We start from the raw sequence: 19467 nt of genomic DNA on the forward strand, positions 1-19467 counted from the left end.
TGATAGAGGGTTGCGTGATTGCCCCCAGCTGAACATTGAGGCCGAAGCAGCCATTAAATAAGTTTCAGAGGGACTGAATCAAAGTTGACGTCAAGCTCAGGGCGACCCCTCTTGGATTGACTTTACTTCTGGGGCGTCCCAGGCGCTGTATAATTCATCCTCCCTTCCATTTTCTCTACTATTTCTCGGCCTTACTCTTAGAGTCTCACTTGTAGATAGAGCGGTATCGTGAATTAACTTATGTGATTGTAGTCTTCTATCTCAGCATCATATAGGGAGTGTCAGAGTTGCACGTTTCGATCCTCTACTATGTCCCACAGAGTATGGGAAGCGACAGAACACAATCGACACCCCGAATTTCTCCGCATTGGCTATCAAGTAGAGGCCCCATTCCTTGGCCACCCAAGCTGATTGCGAAACTGGAACAAGATCAGCCGACTCCTGCATCAACATCGTTCCTCAGGTAGCACTTCTCAGTATCCCTGCTTTCTCCACATTCATTCTGCAACAAGATATCACTGGTGTTCAGCTTGAACACAGCCCGACCGAGCGTACTGGATTGTAGTTCCTTGCGAACTTGGTGGTCCCTCCAAAAGAAGTCATGAGCCACAGTGGCAAAGAAGTTTGAACACAGTTATTGACAGATGTACGCATCAAAACTCCGTCGAAAAACACTACAACTCAACATCTTGGAAAGTATCAAATATTGATAAGGTTGCCCGGAAGCGAAGCATACCTAGGTTCGATGAGTTGAGCCGAGGGAGGACTTCGTCCGGAAGTACCTAAATTCCATTGGTATCGTCAAGCGGTCATCGGCTGGGCAGTTATACCGGAATATCCAAATCCAGCCACATCTGAAGGAAGAGCTTTGCTCGCATGGGACCCGATGGTTTTGCCATTGCTAGTATGTCGACTTCTCCGTTTGGAACTCGCTTGATTTCCTCAGAGACCAGGTCCAGTCGCCCCTAGAGAAAGTTGATGAGCTTTTGCTTCGGGGTGTATGATAACACGTGAGAAAGGAGGAGTCCAGCCTGGTGTATATGCTTTCTGAGGTAGTGATGCCTAGTGTCTTGGCAGTGAGTTGCATGTACTGGGACACTGGTTGGTCGTCAAGGAGGGCATCCTTATCATTAGGAGGATAGGGTTAATCTAGGAGGAGTTATCTAGTTACTTTTATCAGGGTATCCTAAGTCTTAGACTGCTATAATAAAAGCTCTTAACAGTTAATAGCATCTTCTCATCTAATCCCATCCTCTCTGGTGCGTGTGCATCGGATCCTCAGCTCATACTGCTAAAAGACCATGATGGTGTCCCTCCCAGCTTTCGGAGATGATGCCAGTCGGTCAGGGTTTCAAACGGACTTGATGAAGCCCTGTGTTCAGAGTCTTTGTCGAACGTAAAAGGAACAGGGTCAGGACTGAAGTGTTCGCGTTGAACGAATAAATGAACATTTCGACACACTCCGTGCTCCTAACCTGATACCGCGCGCTTATAGTACTACGGAGAGCATGGTGTGGCTTATTAAATACGATTGAGCTCCGGGTCTCTCAACTTGACTTCAGCAGCAGCTCTATTCAAGGCAGGAAATGAGTTGTGTTTTAGCGTGCTCGAGCTTCGTCAGTGTTCGTCGTTATAGTATTGTTGTTGTTCGTGGCCGTCCGTTTGCACTGCTATTAATGACGCAGTCGAAATCCGGTTTTACGCACTAAAAAAAATTATGTCGCGCCTGCGCGACCTCTGTTCTTCTCAACTTTACTTCCTATGTCCTCTTTTTCTTCTTCCGCCGCAACACCACCTCATCACGACGGAGGCAGCCACCGCACCACCGCAGCGACCTCAAAGGTCATCAACCTTCTTCCTGTCGCTTTATTAGCTTCGAATCTCGTATTGGGAGTTTTTTCAACCTCATTTGGAAGGACGGCGGCTGCTTCTACCCATCTTCATCCACTGCGAGAACTCGTATCGCCACATCGACCCCATTACAAAGTCAAAGAGTAACAGGGATCAAGTCATTGTCGCGCTGGACTTCATTTTGGATTTCGTCTCGAGCACTGCTGGCAGAGTGCACCCTTCCCAGATTGCCATTATCACACCGTATACAGCCAACGTGGATGTGATCAAGAGTGTCCGAAGGGGTCCCAAGTACGCTGCTATCGCTTCAATGAAGCCCGCCAAGACTATCTACTCTTTTCAGGATCAAGAGAGCGAAATCGTCGTAGCCATCATGGCTACAACGAAGCAAGCCGGTCCCGGTATGACGACCGATGAGCATCACCTCAACGTCATGCTCAGCCGCCACAGAAGCGGCTTGATCATCGTTGGGGACATTCACGTTACCGGAATGTTTGATGGTGAGAGAAACAAGGGTAGGAGACACGACCACGTCGGTCGGGACAAGTTTAAAGTCATAGAAGCCAACGGGGAGGTCTCATGGGTGAATGCCACCGTTCTCTGCAGTGTACACCAAGCTCTATGGGAGAGTAACCGGGTTATCACGGTATGAGCTGAGAAGACTGATGAGTAGATAGTTAGCCATGTGGGCTCAAGTTCATGGTCATCCTGTAACCTTCTCCGCGCTCTGGTTTATCAGATAGTTGCCAACCGCACATGTTAATAGCTCTCGTACCAGCTAAGTGGCAGGTTCTGGATATAGTACACGCCGTCTGCTGCTATTGGATGTTTGTGTGCTTGAAACGAAAGTCAAAAATAACTGATAGCCCAAAGTTGATCGTATCGATGACCTCTCTAAGAAAGGTCTTCGGGTACAATATCAAAGAACACAATAATTAGCAAACCTACGACAGCATGAAAACCACATTTATCAAGGCAGCTTAAACGCCAAAACATTAAAAAGGCTTGGGCAACTCCTCTTAATTAGCGTCAAGGAGAATGACTAAAATAGAGTAAAATGCGTAAGGTAGTACCATAATAAAGGTAATACTTTAGAGATTCTTTATTTCTCCTCATTGCATTTTATGAACCATTCTTAGGGGAGGCTTGGCTGACATGTTCACACTGTCTCGTTCCCCCCTGACCCAGGTGCGTAACTTCGCTGACGTAGGTGCGGATGGCGGACTTGGAGTATGCGGACTTGGAGTATGCGGACTTGGAGCGGGCTTGCGGACTTTCTTACTCTCTCGAATGATCGCATAGGCAAGTATTTTTGTAATCTACAAACGTTTAACGTTACTCACGGGTTTTTCTCGTTTCAGCAGCTGGCTATAAAAAGGGGTGGTGCTGCACATGGACATCGAGTACATCACCAACAGCCACTTGCATCACCCACCCAACACTGTCTACTCTTTACTCCCATCAACTCAGCAGACATGTCTCCCACAATCCTCATCGCTGGTGCCACAGGCAACACTGGTCGAAACACTACCGAAACCCTGTCACGATTTATCGATTCCAAGAGCTTTCTCTCTGGTTACAAGATCCTCGCCCTCACCCGTTCCGCCAACGGAGATGCAGCCAAGCAGTTGGCCAAGCTGCCAAACGTCGAGGTCGTGGAGATGGCCTGGACAGAGGTAACAGCCGATTGGCTTCGCAAAAACAATGTCGTCAGGGCATTTATAGCATCACACATGCTGCCAACCCAGTTTTCCGAAGAGTCAACATTCCATGTTGCCGCTCTCAAAGCAGGCGTCAAGTATGTCGTTCGCATCTCGACCACGGCTGCAAACGTGCGCCCTGACAGCCTGGCGTACTACCCACGAACACACTGGGCGATCGAAAGCTTGCTGGCCTCGCCAGAGTTTAGTGCTATGCAGTGGACTTCGCTGCAGCCCAATGCCTTCACTCCGCTCTTCCTCAACACTGCGGTGCAGTTCGTCAAGGACTTCCGGGAGACCGGAAAGCAGGGTATTCTGAGGCTAATGTCAAACGAGGATGCTCCTGTCGCTCCTATTGATGCTAACGAGATCGGGGCTATCGCCGCTCACTTGTTGGCCGAGGAGGATCCAAGCCGACACAACAAGGCAAAGTACGTCTTGAACGGACCAGAGGACATCACTGGCAAGCAGGTTGTCGAATTGGTTGAACAAGCCATTGGCACCAAGGTCGAAAACGTTGTTTATAAGGATACGTCTTTTATTGATCACATGGTTATGGCGGCACCTTCGGAATTTCAGTCTATTATGAAGTCGATTGTGCACTCTTTGGATGCGAGCTGGGAAGGAAAGTGTTCGACCTCGACGACGAGCAAGGAGATGCTGGAGTTGGATCTACTGAAGCTCACGCCTACTGAGACGTTCAAGGCCTTCATTCAGTAGGGAAGATGACGTCTTTCGAGCCTACAAACTCAAACCTATCTCAAGGCAGATAGAAATGAAAGGCCCCGGTGCGAAGATAGCTTAAACTCTGGTTATATAGAAAGCATAGTTCTTAAGGTCACCAAGGATCACCATTCCCACTCCTTCTACCATGGGTGCCTCTAATCCATTCCTAGATATCGGTACTAGATTTTGGCTTCAGCTGAACTTATTAAATGCCAATCGGGCTCTAGTGTCACGTGCCTATCACTGTCATGAATGGCGCAGCCTGATTCTAGACCAGCCTCATTCCCCTCTTCACTCACTTTCAGCCTCAATTTCTGACCAGGAATCTTCCTTGAATGTCTGGAGCGCTCTCAAGATGGCGGATCCGGGCCCACCTACGGGATTATTCCTCGTCTACGAGCCCAATAACCAAGAACCAGCAGTTGAGTGAGCGACTGAGTGACTGCGCAAGGGCACAGGACGACTATGCTGACAGATGTGCCTGCAGTATTGTCATCATCCATGGCTTGAAAGGTCATGCGTACAAGACATGGACTTCTCCTCTTATGCCCGACGCAGTGGCAGATTTGCCCACCGATTTGCGGTCAGATGGAGAGATGATCAAGTCAAGGCGAGAGCATGTTCTTCGCAGTGTCACAAGCTTGATGAAACGGGCCTCAGGAAAACGAGGACCGAGCAACGCCTCCAAGCCTAAGACACCAGTTCCAACGCTTTTCTGGCCTCGCGATTTGCTACCCGAAGACTGTCCGAATGCCCGCATCCTAACTTACGGATACGACACCAAGATCACCAAGTATACGTCTGGTTCAACGAACAAAAATAGTGTCTTTTCGCACAGCAAAGACTTCTTATTCGCCCTCGGGAGAAGCCATACCAAAGATCGCCCTCTAATCTTTTTGGCTCATAGCCTTGGTGGAATCGTTGTGAAAGAGGTGACCCCTTAGACTGAGGCTGTATCTGGAATATGAACTAACTATTGGATGAGATGCTGGCATTATCTTCAACCTCCCAACCTGATGAACTCAGCAACATAGTCAAGTCTACTACCGCCGTCATATTCCTAGGCACGCCTCATCGCGGCAGCCCAGATCTATCCGCACTTGGCGCCTGGGCTAAGTCCGTCCTGAGTGGTTTGCGCTTTCAAACGAACTCAGCAATCCTCGATACTCTTGGCCTTAAGACGACGGATCTCGAACGCTCTCAGGAAGCATTCTCCGGGCTTTGGTTCAAACACCGCTTTCGAGTCAAGACATTCCAAGAAGGATACCCTATGACCAAAATAAATCTTGGTGTATTGGGAAACAAGGTCGTACCAGACACGTCCTCGTTGATAGGGGACCAACGAGAACACGCCGAGACACTCCAGGCCAACCATATGGAGATGTGCAGATTTTCTGGACGGGAAGACCCAAACTTTGTCAAGGTCGTGGGAGAGCTGAGATCGGTATATCTTGAAATTTCGACCAGCACAACGGCCAGCACGACTCAGGATCACCGTACTGACCAGCCTGTTGCCGTTAATTCGAGCATGTTTGATGCGACTGGCGGTAAAGAGTTGACTGCTCAACAAGCCGCTTGTCTCAAATCTATCCAGTTCCCCCACATGCATCGCCCTCGCCAGCTCATTGAGGACCCTGCACCTCAAACAGGACACTGGCTAATCAAAAACGAGACGTACTCCCACTGGCTCTTCGACCGCGATCTCGAAGAACGACCCTGTATCCTCTGGCTCAAGGGGAAACCGGGAGCCGGAAAGTCGACATTGATGAAGCAGGCTTTTCGTCATGCCAAGTCGTCCCTCAGCGGTTCTGAATATTGTGTTGCCGGCGCCTTCGTCAGCGCAAAGGGCGAGCCACTGGAGCATTCCTCGATCGGCATCTTTCGGTCCCTTCTACACCAAATCTTACCACACTATCCGGTTCAACTTCAAGAAGCGGTACAGACTTGGATGGAGCTGAACGAGGAGGCCAGGATGTCGAGGCACGCAGAGGTGATATGGAGGGAACCAGTGCTCAAGAGCCTACTCAACTCGATCCTTGGTCATGCAGCAGGGAAAAAGACAATTGTTTTTATCGATGGCCTCGACGAACTTGGATCTTCTGCTTCGAGATCCCACGCGGAATTCTGGGGGCAGTTATCCAACGGCGATAACAATGGCCGTGTGCGAGTGTGTCTGTCTAGTCGACACTACCCGCAAACATCCCTTTGCTCGGCCTCGGAGCTGATTGCCGAAGATCTCAACAAAGGAGACATTTCAACATATGTCAATCAAAGATTGAGTGCCAGAATTTCAAGGTCAGAATCACATTGGGAGCCTAAACTGCGAAACAAGATGATAGACAACGCCCGCGGTATCTTTCTCTGGGTGACCCTGACTATGGACAGCCTTCTTGCCAAATACGACCAAGGCAACAGCCTTGAGCTTTTGCTCCGACACATCGACTCAGTGCCCTGGGAACTAGAGCACTTGTTCACAATAATGGTGGCGTCCATTAGTCCAGAGTCGCGGATAGTCGCTCTACGGGTATTTCAGTGGGCTCTCATGTCAACAGCACCTTTGAGGCTTCATCAATGGCACCATGTGCTCGCATTTATAAAAGAGCCCGTTCCAGAGTCTCTGAAGGAGTGGCGCAGGTCTGTGAACTACACTGAGAGCGACGATCAGCTTGAGAGGGAGATCAAAGCCCTCTCAGGAGGCTTGCTAGAAGTGAGTGCTTCACGATCAGACGAGGCACCATTAGAGGACGAAGAAAATCTATCGATTCGCGCTGGAGCTGGGTCACTTGACCTAGAGCAGGGAGAGACTCGTATTGTGCAAGTCATTCATCAATCAGTGAGGGAATTCTTCCTCGAAGGTGGTGGATTCCGGTTGCTGGACGCTTCAGCTGCGCGCAACCCGGTTGGCAGCTGCCACGTCACAATAGCGATTACGTGCTTTAACTACATCAGTATCTCGGAGTTGGATGCGCTGATTGATGCGAGGAGGGCCTATCCGAAACAGGAATCCATCTTCTTATCCGAGCAGGAGCCATCAGAGACTGGTCCAGCACAGAATGTTGACAGCGAAAATGAGTCTTCTCTCGCCCCCGAGGAGAGGAATCCGGCACAGGACACGACAAACGGTCGGGGAAAACATTTTCTGAGCACTTGAGCATGATTCCAACGGCTGAAACTCACACAACAGTTGCCAGCTGGATAGCAGCGGGAAACATACCAACCAACCCAGCAACCGAAGCTGCTCCCTCGATCCAATACGCAAACTCTCTCCTTTCCCCAGCATATGTCTCCCGCCAGCTTGAAGACTGGCCTTCTTTGTTATTTTATGTTCTTTCAAGTCTCGCAACGCATCTCAAGGCCACAATGTCAGTGGCAGATGATTCGCACACACTCTTCAAATGTCTCGAGAACACAGAGCTCTGGGACCGTTTCGTGCTGCTGAAAGAAGACATTCCCCAAAACACCACGTTCTCCGAATTCATGAATCGCCGCGTATCCATCATGCAACGTCTCAGGGCACGCGCTTACCGATTCGCAATTCAGCGTGGACGCGCGAGTCCCGCCCCATCGTCCCCGACGCACGAGAAAAGATCACCGTCGCCAGTCCCGGTGAGAAGAGCGAGCAGTGTTGCGAGTTTCGCGTCTGCTAGTAGCTATGGGGCAAGACGGAGGAACCATCCTGAGTAATGATCTAGACAAGGCTATCCTTTTCCACCTCAGGCAACTTGCTGCTCGCCCAATCTAATTACCTGCCATCGCCAAGTCGAGCAAGGCCTTGATCGATTCCTCAGATTTAACACGCCGGTATCGAACATTTGAGCCAGAAACGACACCCATCGTGGCCTCGACTACTAGTTACCATTGCGCGACACAAGGAAGCATGTACATGTACATGAGGCCACCCCCCAGCATAGAGAGTCAGCCATCCTTCTTGGCTCTGCTGCTACAGCCCCACCATAGATAGTCCCCAGTCTTGAACTGGCTGAGAAATGCCGCGTTAGAAGAAACAAACGGTCCATAATATACGTCAATCTGATTTCAATACAGTGGTGAGTGGATCTCCTCTCTCTTGCTTTTCATGGTGCACTGTTCTTACCCCTCCAGTATAATGATAAACCTCTTTAACATACTGGTTCTGACGTGGCGACATTCCGTTCTTGCGAGAAACTTGAGGGCTATCAGAAGATTATGACAGAATAAAATGATTCCACCTCCCGCTTGGGCATCTCCGCTGCCAACATTCCGACCTCCGTGAACATGCACCAACTGCTCAAAGAGATTTCATTTCCCGGGACTCAAATAGGTATACGGAGCAGGTGCCAGGCAGGTGCCTGATTGCCTCGTCGCAGAGTTGTGACAAAGCCACAACGCCCGGGAAGATTAGAATTATTTACAGATGTGCAAGGATGAGGTTGGGGGCCGATGCTCAAGGCAGCTGTGAGCAAGTCCGGGCACCACCCATAAAGAGCACGGTAAGCACAAGATGATGTGGTGACATGCCACCGAGACTGTTCAACTTGGTTTCAGCCTGAAAGTTCCCCCTGGCCGATGGAGCTGCTTCTAACTGGGCAATCCACAAGACCTAGGCACAGTAGGTTTGTTGCATCAGCTAAGGAAGGACGTTTGGCTTCGGTAAACATGATCCAAAGGGGCCAACTCTGCGAGCCTGGTTGCGAAATCCGCAGGCTAAGCGCCGAGGCGTCTGATGCTACCCACCGTTGGGCTTACCATACGCACTCCAAAAGTGCAGTGGGATCCAGCTGAAAGCCACCCTGGGTGAGAAACATGAGGTCCTGGTTGGTATAGTTGCAGCTGATTGGTGCATTCAAGGGCAGAACCAACAAGGGCACGCCAGCCGCGATGTGACTCGTCAGCAGCCTGGTCAACAAGATTATAAGGATCCTCCCCCAGACCTGTGTCCTTGAGTTCTTTTCCCTATACGAAAAATTGCCTTGAAAGTGTCTCCGAGGTGCAAACACAGGCCATGGGCTTACTTTCGCCTCTGTTGACGGGCTCTCGCGCCCTGTCTTTCCTGAACGAAGAGCCCCCAACCTCAGACAGCCAAGACCCAGCCCCGTCAAAACTCAAGGTAAAACTCCGCTCGTGGATGTGGCTGGCAGCCACTCAGTGTCAAGATGGTGCGATCCAGAGCATCCTCCAACGTCTCGACGACACTTCTGAAGAGCCTGCTCCGGTGATACTCGAGAGAGAAGTGGTGCCAACTACAGGGAAGACCTTCTCGGATGATCCTGAGGCAGGCCCCAAGTCCAATCGCTTGGTGGATCTTGGAAAGGAGATTGACGCGACACTTGGACCGGGAGGAGAAGAAATAGACGATGATATTGAGGTCTTGCGGAAAGCGGCAGCAAACACGTATCGAAACTTGGCTCCTCAAGAAAGAGTTGGACCTCTGTCAGATGTCGAAGGCCGATGCTCTGTCCTGTTCATCGCCATCTGCCGAGGTCATGACAAAGATGCAGAGTATCTCCTCAGGAACCACAAGATCGACCTCACATTCCAATCCTCCAAAAATAAACGAACAGCACTCTTCCAAGCGGTGGCTCAGAAGAAAGCCAACCTCGTATCGCGGATCCTCCAACATCCCTTCATGGCGCCCTCGCACTACATCAACCTTGGAGACTCGAAGATGTTCACAGTGTTGCATCAGATTTCGGGCATGGCGAGCGAGCCTGTTGAAGACGGCGTTATGCTAAGAATTCTTGATGCGATACTTCAGTACGGACCAAACGTCGACGCTCTGAATGACAGTCTGCAGACGCCATTGCATCAACTGATTGTGCAAGACATTGGAAAAGAGTCAAAACGTTGCCTAGAACGGCTTCTCGATGCAGATGCCGAGTTCAATACCCAGGATAACGACGGTGCGCTTATAATACCTTGTTGCGTCGCTGAGCCACTTCTAACGAATACAGGAAACTCTCCGTTGCATGATGCATGCAGAAAGCGGAATCACACAGTCATCCAGATGCTCCTTGAGCGAGGAGCAGAGCTGGACTGCCTCAACGACAACGAAGAGACACCCCGAGAACTGTTCAAGCGAGGAGGCCTAGGCGAAGAGGACAAAAAGTTCTTTGCCGAGAACCTTTCGTTTCTTCAAAAGGCACCTTTGAGACGTAAGACTGCTGGGAATGTGCCTCAGAAGCCAGCCGAATACTCTGAGGATATCAGGAGGATTTGCGACAACTTCCCCGTCTACTTCAGATACCAATGGGCGGGACTGAAGCCCAAACCTGACGGAAGCACCTCGATGTCTTGGACTCCTACAGGGATCAAAGTGTCTCACGTTTTGTATCGCAAGAAGAGTGATAGTAAGCGATTGGAAGATGATTCCGCTCAAGAGGAGTCAGAAAAGGAGAGCACCAATGACGGGTCTTCTATCGAGGAGCCAGCCGATGGAGGCACATCCTTTCTTGCGGACTGCGAGGCCAATTTTGCATCAGAGGTCTGGGAGCGGTTAGTGAAGGAAGATGCGGATATCAGCATTGAAAAGGCATCAGAGTCCCCACGAGACGAGAGTAGCAAGCCTAAAGACGAGAGTCAACGAGAGAGGGGACTGGAGGGCAGGAGGGAGGAGAGCATACGGGTTGAACTAACAGAGGATCAGTTCAAGAAGAATGTCAGGGACAGTTCTTGGAGATGGATCAACTTCAACTCAAACAACGTAAGTTTATTTGGCCTTGGAGAATAACACAGCACTAACAAGCAGTAGATGACTTGGATCAAGGTAGATTCATCCAACCGGTATCATCATCCTGTCTTCATAATGCTGATTGACTCATGCTAGGACTTCCTCATCACGAACATCAGGACCTCTGACGGTGCCGAGGTTGATGCTCAAGCGTGGCAGTTTTTCGAGAGCAACATCAGAGTCCGAGAAACCAATGACCTCTGTTCTCGAGTCAGAAAGCCACATGCGCGGGTAAGAGAAACAATGTTCAGTCCCGTAGCTTTGCTTACCTGTTGTACAGGTCGCCGAGAAGCCAAGCCCGAAAGTGAATCGGCCTGCAGGGGATGAAAAGACGCCAGCAAAGTCGGAGAAGACTACCAAACCATCACTTGGACCTGAAAAGAGGATATCGTGGGCAAATGCAGAATGCTTCATCAAGCCGAGTAGCATGGTATCACTGGTGGCAAGTCACACCCTCTGCCTGACAATCAATGAGAATTGCTAATCTGTTTACAGATACCATTTCTGGATATCGAGACCCTTCACGACCCAGAAACAGAAACAGACAAGGGTGAGATCCTCCGCAAGAGATATGAACAGCTCGAGCGGACATATTCTCCCTTCACTGGAATGCTTGGAGCGCAACGACCGCAGACACTCGACCAGACAGCCAACCACGTTGAGCAAAGAGACAACACACTGCGCACCAAAGATCAGCAAGTCGTATACCGATGGCTGAAAGACCGCATCGACAAGACGAATCAGAAATCTCGAAAGGAAGTCCAAGTGGAAGAGATACCGAAATGGGCTTTTATCAAGTGGTTGTGGTCTCGGATGCAAAGAAGGGGAAGACAAAAGTCCGCACGACTCTGGAAAAGGCAAAGAAGCCGGCAACCTTGGCATTCTTGCCAGCCGATAATGGACATGTCGAGAGGCGCAACAAGAGAAGGGCAAACAAAGACAAGGCTAAGAAGATCCAGCAGGATCTCTCTCTGAGCTGGTTGATGGTACGTCAGCTCTGGCTTTGGAAGTTGGATGACAGTAAGTTCTTTCCATCACGTTCATTTTCAGTCTCTCGGTGTTCATACTGACAAACAGACACAATTATTACCGCGATACCAGCCCGCAAGAATGAGACCATGGCGGATGACCTATTTGAGACGATCCGCCAAGGCAACTTGGATACTCTTCGGACGCCAAGCGACCTGATCAAGAGAATTGTCTTTGAGGCAGTGACTCTCGTCAACGAGTTCAAATGGGCTGGGCTTGGTGAACATGTCCTTGACATCTTCGAGGGCCAAATCGGCTACGAGGTAGGCGCCATTCTTGCCCTCACTAAAACCATCCTGCTAACAAAGGCTGCACAGACAGACGAGGAAGCAAAGTTCTTCAAGAACTTCACAACAAGCGACTGGAGTCCTAGTGAAGTAAACACCATCATCCGCCAAGCCGCCGACTCCACCTGGCGAGTCAAGGACATCAGAGACGAGCTCCGTCTCCTTCGCCAACTCTTTGAGACTCAGCTGAAAGTGGTCAAGGATGTCGCAGAGATTCTCTGGCCATCTAGACTTCCGGGGCAGCCAACTCTCACGAAAGATACACGAAAGGTCTTGAGGGAGAGCTTTGTGCATGATACTGGTCTTGAGACGTTGATTCAGAGGACGCAGAGAATGGACAGGGATGCGTCCACGACACTTGAGGGGGTAGGTTGGCTTGTCCCTCACTCTCTTTTAACACTTGTTTCCTTTCTTTTAGTTGATACTGACAAATGGTTCCAGCTGAGCAACATCATCCAAGCCATGCAAGCCCAAGCATCGCTCAAAGAAGCCGAGGCTGCACGATTCATGAACTTTATCATCCTGCCATTCACCATCGTCACAGTCATCTTTGTAAGTTTAGCGTCCCCAAAACCCTGTTCATCAGTGTATCTAACAGTCTAGACTCCTCTCTCATTCTTGACCAGTCTTTTCGCTATCAACACAAGCGGGTTCCCTCACAATGAGGAGGGAGAGTTGAGGTTGACTTCTGGATGGCTTAGCTGGAGAATGGGTAAGTATTCTTCATGTTTAGTGCATTATCTACTAACATTCGTCTAGTTGTCGGCGAGATTAGTACACTCATTCCATTGGGCTTGCTAGTCTTGGTGATCTACTACCACCAGACAGAGAAGAAGAAGTCCAAGTAACGGACTACTGATGTACACTACGGCGTAATTTGGAGTATTGGAAGGCCTTCATTAGTCTTGTATCGCTTCGAGGGTACGCTACTCGTTATTGACACAGTAATAAACACTTGCTTCAACGCGATCTGCAAAACATCCATTCCTCATCAGCTACCACTCTCGCAATCTTGAACGAGGGACAGTAAGGAAAGCCACGCTAACGATTCAATCCATCTTTCTAAGCAACATCGATACTCAAGCCCCAGTACACCACCTCCTTGCAACGGTCCAAATACTGCTGCACCTCATCCGCCGTATGCCAAGCATCATTATACGCCGCGCTCAAGCACAATTCATCTCGAGAAGTACCGAGGAAAAGTCCTAGTCCGTTTCCAAGCTCCTCGCCAGTCACCCAAGGGTCTCGAGTGCTGAAGGCCCCCGTCTCTGGAGCAACGATGGCATCGGTGCGGCCCATGCTCGAAATGGACACGGACGGGTGAGCATTGGGAGGGGGTACAGGGAGAGGTCGAGGAGAAGGAGGAAGGTTTGGCGTGCCCAGAGTCCATAAGGTGGGCGTGAGGATGTAGTGCTCCTTATCCTCCTTAACTGTGTGGTAAAATTCTTTCATGTTCTCCAGAACAGAGAGGAACTCCCCCGGCGTTGCTTAGGATCGATCTTGGTACCAGCCGCAGGCAAGTCCATGTCAACAATGAGACTTTGACCCGAGACAGAGTGATAGACGGATGCAGGGTGAAGAACAGTGCTGTATGGCTCAATACATTTATCTCGCTCATTGCGCAGAATATAATTGATGTATCGGACACGCTTCGTCTCTGAGGGAGGCTCCTGGACGTCTCGCATGACCATGGCAGCAGCGGCATGGAACACATGTGTCGGAGTAGCTCCAGTAGCCTTGCAAGCTGTGATGAGGCGCTCCGTCTGTTCTTGGGAGAGAGTGAGAGCAAGACGTTGATGACGACCAGGCAGAAGAGGACCACTGTTGAACGGAAGAGCGAGATGTTCAATGCTTGGATCAGAAGCAACAGCTGCTTTCTGAGTGGTGATCTCCTCAACCCTCTTCTTCTGGGCTTCGGTTAGTTCGGGGGAACTTGAGCGGCCAGTCGATACGAAGGACTAAGGTTTGCGCTCTCAGAGCCATCAAAGACGGGAATCTCAAAGGAATCGCCCTTCTCGTAGGCCTCGGCAGCACGAGTGATGAAGTTGTTGAGCATCACAAGTGTGCCGATGCCATCAATGATGTCGTGAGGCGAGCGAAAGACAAGGTCCCGTCGAACAGTTGAAGTCCCATCAGCAGGAAGGTTCAGGACAAACATGGTTGGGACCTTGGGAGCGGGAGGATCGGAATTGGCCCACTCGTTGCCAGTTTGACCGGTCGAGACGTGGACAAGAGTCTTTTCAAGCCAAGCATCTTTGTCCGCTTCATCTTCAAACTGACGGTAGGTCTTTGTCCATTCGCCCGTTTCGACATTCTCAGTGACCTTGGCAGCGAGAGTGGGGTGGGCATATCTCAGAGCAAGCCAAGCCTTTCTCAAGGCCTTGTCGACGGCCTCTTCAGCCTGCTCTTGAGATGTACCCTCAGGGATCTTTATGGACAAAGAAACATGGCCGGTCATGCCAAAGAACATTCGGCCACTAGCTTCGTAGAGAACCACCATGGTGGCGTAGAACTTCTCGATCTCATCGATGGAGCGGCTCCACACTCCAGGACTAACCTGGCGCCAAGCGAGGTTCATAGATGTCATATTTGCAACAGAGGGCAATTTCAGTTTTTTCAGCAAAGATGGAAATGAGGAGAAAAGGACAAAAAGGACTCAAGTGCGGTCTGTCGACAATATAAGAGAATCATCTGGTGTATCCGAGGCATCAATGGTTGGACCAGAGATCCGATATTTCCCCGCCCGTCGGATCGTCGGTCCGCGACTCCGGTTCGTCAGTGAATGGACTCACTATTTCCTGAATAGGAAATAAGAGTTTAAGTTGTGTCAAGGAATCTCAAAGAGGAATTAGGCCATGGTTGCCAAGTGATGGGGTCATGGGGGTCAAGGAAGTTGACTTGAGGGTACAATTGTGGGCGAGTATATATTTAGCCGGTGACGGCCCAAGAGCCAGGACTGACCTTGTCTGGCATGCGTCTCCAGTCTTATTAACCTTCATATTGATACAGGCTTATCTTGAAATAATAAGCCGTACAGGTAAAGAAAAGTCCAAGCTCATACTATTCCAGGAATCCCCATTGCGTCCAGAGGCGCCTCCTTTCCCTTCAAAACGACGCTCGCAGGCCAACTCACAAGGTCTTCCCACTCAGAACCTCGAACCTTTTCGATAATAGCTTCCATCAATGGCTGCGCCCAGCCCTCAAAGAACCAATATCTGGACTCTCCCCAGGACAATAACGTGTCGTAATACGCCAGGGTCACTAGAGCCAACGGGTGTCCTGAGCCCGCCAACTCGAGAAAGTCACGCGAGACCATCATGGGCCACATGAACTGGACACGCATCTCGGGCGGACACGATACGGTTGGACGATTAATTGTATCTTCAAGGCATTCAGCAAAAGACTGAAGGGTCGTGATCAAAATGAGTTTCGCCTTCGGGTCCAGGGCGTCCGACTCTGCCCGGAGCTTGAGCTCGGGTACACGAGTCAAGAGCCCCTGGAACAATTCACTCGGCGGATGAGGACAAATAGTCCGGCTAAAGAAATCCTTCAGCGGACCATTCAGAATGCTTTTTCCTTCCGAGGACATCAAGAGAGCACTGATGCCGTTAACAAGAGAAAACATCTCAACCAGCGCCTGAATCGGCATCAAGCAGCCATGTGCTTGATAGTCCTCGCAACTAGGAAAAGCGGCAAATTTGTTGACGACGATGAATATCGCGGCAGCGTATAGTGCATGGCAGTTTGCCGACGTTATGGGCCCCGACAGGACTTCTCTGATACCCCTAACAGCCAGGTCATGGTGTTTGGAGGCCAGCAGAACATAGGACTGCCTCTTTTCAGGATGAAGATAAGCCAGATGGTATGCGGAGAGTGATAAAATCTCTCGCAGAAAGTATGGGTGAGAGAGAGCCTCGCCAGGCATGTCGTGCAGAAACGTTGACACGACTTGGTCTGAGAAGCACAGCGTTTTATACGTGACGGTTGAGTAATGAAACATGAGCTCGACATTGGCAACCCAACAATCTGCGTCTTCTCGAGGGCTTTCAAACAGAGATCCAGAGAGCAAGGAAGAAAAGTTGAAGCCAGAAGAGCTATTATTAGGCGGATGGAGAGATCGGTCGGGTATGCGAATACCTTCATGCTCGCCATCGGGAGATGCAAGGCTGCATGGGACCTTGTGTCTCACGCAAGCAGAGCATGGAACTTCCTCGTCGCACTATAACCAGTCAGACGATTCTTTGACAGCCTTGCAGGTCAAATTACCTTGACCCGTCTCTTCTTGCATCTCGTGCAGCCATTTCGGGATTTCTTGTATCCCGCACGAGTGGATCTAGCTTGTTGCATATTGGCATCGACAAATCGAGACTCAAGAAAGAATGATTCAACTGGCATGAAAAGCGTGAATGTGGTGACAGCAGAGCTCGGTCTCGTACCGAAGCTCGTTTTAAAGGGAGACAATCAGCTTATCAAGGTCCAGGCGTTGATGAACCCGAGCAACGCGAACGCGAACGCGAGCTGGAGGTCTCAGCAACCAATCATCAGCCAAGGTCCCCTGTCTCGATCCGGGGCTTCCGGACACCAAGGATCATTAGCGTCAGATCCTACCGTTCCTGGTGTTGATCTCTCGAAGCTGCGTCGAAGCGAACTGAGAAACTGATGGCTGCATAGCATGAGGGTTGGTCAGTGGTAGCATGTGTGAAACCGTTATTTATCCCCTAGATTCCCGTGGTTAGTCCAAGGCAGGGATAGTCCAGAAAATACCGATGAGTTGGGGGAAAAGCGTGTTAAGCCATCCGAGGTATAGGGTAGGCTTCACTGAAAAGAGCCAGACGCTCATGAGAACTTCACCCTCATCATCTTCGTCGCGGTATTGAGAGGAAGCCAGGGCGTTTAGAGCTATTTTCCCGAGATAATCTCCATTAATATTAAGTATGTTTTTTTGCCATTGTTATCTTCTTGTTTTGGGATTCGCAGAGAGTGCTCAGAAATGGCGGCGCAACACCAGGAAGACCAAGCTGGCGTTCTCCTGTCGGTCTGTAGGTGTGCGAGGGTTCCTATACGCAAACACACCGGAAGGTCTCAACGCCGGATGTCTAGATCCTGTTCAGTCGGACTTGAGAACTTCAATATATTTAATTATAGATATTTTTGCTATGGAAGCTTACTGAGCTGATCCCAGGAGCACAATACGTTCATAGGTGAAACTTAGTACAGATCCTTGTGCTCTGCCTTGATCAAGTCCGCACCCTTTTCACCCACCATGTACACCGAGTTCTGAATTCGGCAATCCGGAATAACAGGAATGACAGACGCGTCAATGACACGAAGCTTTGAGATGCCATGCACCTTAAGCTTCGGGTCCACAACGCCCTGATCAATGTTCTTGGAGAGACGCGCAGTTCCGCAAGGATGGAAGGCAGTCTGGCAACGGTCCAGGACAGCACGGTGCATCTCCTCGTCGTTGTCAAGAGGCATCTCCCAAGGGTACTCGGCCAAAACGATGTCCTTGAAACCTTTGCCCTTTGTCAAGACATCGTAGCTGAACCGGATACCCTCCCTCATGCCAATGATGTCGAGGTCGTCGGCGAAGAAGTTGAGGTTGATGTTGGGTTGAACGAGGGGATCAGAAGAGTTGAGCGTCACTTCACCGGGATTCGAGACTGGACGGACGAGATCGACGACGACGCTCAGATGGCAGCCACTCTTGGGGGTTGGGTAGTGCCACTGAAAGGCGCTGCCGAACATGGCGACAAAGTCAAGTTCGAAATGGGGCTGGCCTTCAGGGCAGAAGGGGTCCTTTCCGCCGTTGTTGGCCTTGCGCTCCCTGTATTGCGCATCTTTCTCGAGATAGCTGTCAATTCTGGGGAAGCCCACCATCTCTAGAAGACCCGATCCCATGGGTCCGGCGTGGCCTTTGCTGAAGGCGGACAAGGCGCCGTCATGCTTGGGTCCCGTGCGAAGCAGGTGGTCGTCCATACCATAGCCGTCCTTGACCTTGAGCACGAAGGGAACGCCAGGGTGGTCAAGCAAGTTCTGGCCGACGTGTCGAGAATCGACGAGTGTGGTAATACCATGCTTGGAAAGCTCATTCTTGGGACCGATGCCGCTGAGCATAAGAAGCTTAGGGCTCTCAAAGACGCCCTGCGAGAGGATGACCTCGCGGGTGGCGTAGAAGCTCAGCTCGGCACCAGACGAGTCAATGACAGTGACGCCTTTGCACTCACGGCTCGCTTGGTCAATGATGAGCTTCTTGGAGTGGACCTCGGGGAGGATGGTAATGTTGGGCTTGTTCTTGACAAACAAGAAACTTCCAGAGCGCTGACCCTTATAAATGGTGTCCACGCAGTGAGTGAGGCCAATCATCTCACCATCGTAGATGTTCTCGGTCAAAGTACCACCACGGTCCTTCCAGGCCTCAGTGAGGAGGTCACGGAAGGGCTGGAGATCGTCCAGAAGCTCCGCATGAGAGATGGGAATGGGTCCGCCCTTGCCGAGCTTCTGGAGATCCTTGGAATAGAGGCCAAGATCATCGTGGTAGGTGGCACTCTTGCGAAGATATGGAACGAGAGGATCCCAAGTCCATTCCTTGCCGCCGTACTCCTCCCACCGGTCAAAGGTGGGTTTACAACCAGGAACCCAGGTGAAATAGTTCAGCGATGAACTTCCACCGAGAGCCTTGCCGCGAGTATTGGGTTTCTCGATACGCTCATAGTCGTCGCGTTTGACCATGGTGGTCTTGTAAGCCCAGTCGTGCTTGCTACCACGAAGATTCATGGCAGACGAGGGCGTAGTGATCTCGTGGACATCTTGCGGGTTTCCAATGCCGGCTTCGACGACGAGGATGCTCACGTTGGGGTTCTCGGCAAGACGGCCGGCGACGACATTGCCGGCTGTGCCGCCTCCGACGACGACAAAGTCAAAGTGAGAGCCGTCCTTGACCATGATTGATGATGAATGTTTGAGAGTTGTTTGTGCTGTATTGGTTGATCTGATAATGGAAGGGCAATTGAGGTGAGGTCCTCCGCCCGTCTTTTATCTTGCTTCTCGAGCTCTCGACATCTCAACCCCTCACTTCACATACCTCTGCCAGCCACTGTATCAACACGAAATCAACCCTCCACGTAACTGCCATGGCACGAATGCGGGGTGGATAGCTTCGAGAAGA

General features: G+C 50.6%; 7 protein-coding genes across 7 annotated transcripts; 4 read left to right on the forward strand and 3 right to left on the reverse strand.

Moving 5' to 3' along the window:
• Positions 1-1761: 1761 nt before the first annotated feature.
• Positions 1762-2503, forward strand: MRS44_014139 (uncharacterized protein; the record flags this gene model as incomplete). Its single annotated transcript, XM_046271847.2, has 2 exons — positions 1762-1842; positions 1895-2503. The coding sequence occupies 2 exons, from the start codon at positions 1762-1764 to the stop codon at positions 2501-2503; spliced, it is 690 nt and encodes a 229-aa protein (XP_046124162.2).
• Positions 2504-3326: 823 nt separating this feature from the next.
• MRS44_014140 (uncharacterized protein) lies at positions 3327-4271 on the forward strand (the record flags this gene model as incomplete). Its single annotated transcript, XM_046283073.2, has 1 exon — positions 3327-4271. One exon carries the CDS (start codon positions 3327-3329, stop codon positions 4269-4271), a length of 945 nt encoding a protein of 314 aa, XP_046124163.2.
• A 361-nt stretch (positions 4272-4632) lies between these two features.
• On the forward strand, positions 4633-7961 carry MRS44_014141 (uncharacterized protein; the record flags this gene model as incomplete). Its single annotated transcript, XM_065618287.1, has 4 exons — positions 4633-4703; positions 4753-5209; positions 5263-7399; positions 7462-7961. The coding sequence occupies 4 exons, from the start codon at positions 4633-4635 to the stop codon at positions 7959-7961; spliced, it is 3165 nt and encodes a 1054-aa protein (XP_065474359.1).
• A 1297-nt stretch (positions 7962-9258) lies between these two features.
• Positions 9259-13147, forward strand: MRS44_014142 (uncharacterized protein; the record flags this gene model as incomplete). The annotated part of the gene is made up of 10 exons (XM_065618288.1): positions 9259-10956; positions 11005-11019; positions 11080-11214; positions 11264-11413; positions 11479-11742; positions 11841-12003; positions 12061-12665; positions 12741-12851; positions 12903-13011; positions 13059-13147. The coding sequence occupies 10 exons, from the start codon at positions 9259-9261 to the stop codon at positions 13145-13147; spliced, it is 3339 nt and encodes a 1112-aa protein (XP_065474360.1).
• A 214-nt stretch (positions 13148-13361) lies between these two features.
• MRS44_014143 (uncharacterized protein) lies at positions 13362-14886 on the reverse strand (the record flags this gene model as incomplete). Its single annotated transcript, XM_065618289.1, has 3 exons — positions 13362-13729; positions 13774-14211; positions 14259-14886. The coding sequence occupies 3 exons, from the start codon at positions 14884-14886 to the stop codon at positions 13362-13364; spliced, it is 1434 nt and encodes a 477-aa protein (XP_065474361.1).
• Positions 14887-15354: 468 nt separating this feature from the next.
• Positions 15355-16646, reverse strand: MRS44_014144 (uncharacterized protein; the record flags this gene model as incomplete). The annotated part of the gene is made up of 2 exons (XM_046273241.2): positions 15355-16518; positions 16566-16646. 2 exons carry the CDS (start codon positions 16644-16646, stop codon positions 15355-15357), a joined length of 1245 nt encoding a protein of 414 aa, XP_046124167.2.
• An 861-nt stretch (positions 16647-17507) lies between these two features.
• MRS44_014145 (uncharacterized protein) lies at positions 17508-19244 on the reverse strand (the record flags this gene model as incomplete). The annotated part of the gene is made up of 1 exon (XM_046280413.2): positions 17508-19244. One exon carries the CDS (start codon positions 19242-19244, stop codon positions 17508-17510), a length of 1737 nt encoding a protein of 578 aa, XP_046124168.2.
• Between the last annotated feature and the right edge of the window lie 223 nt (positions 19245-19467).

Source organism: Fusarium solani (genome assembly GCF_023522795.1).
Source record: "Fusarium solani strain SB1 chromosome Unknown bctg00000010, whole genome shotgun sequence".
Taxonomy (NCBI): domain Eukaryota; kingdom Fungi; phylum Ascomycota; class Sordariomycetes; order Hypocreales; family Nectriaceae; genus Fusarium; species Fusarium solani.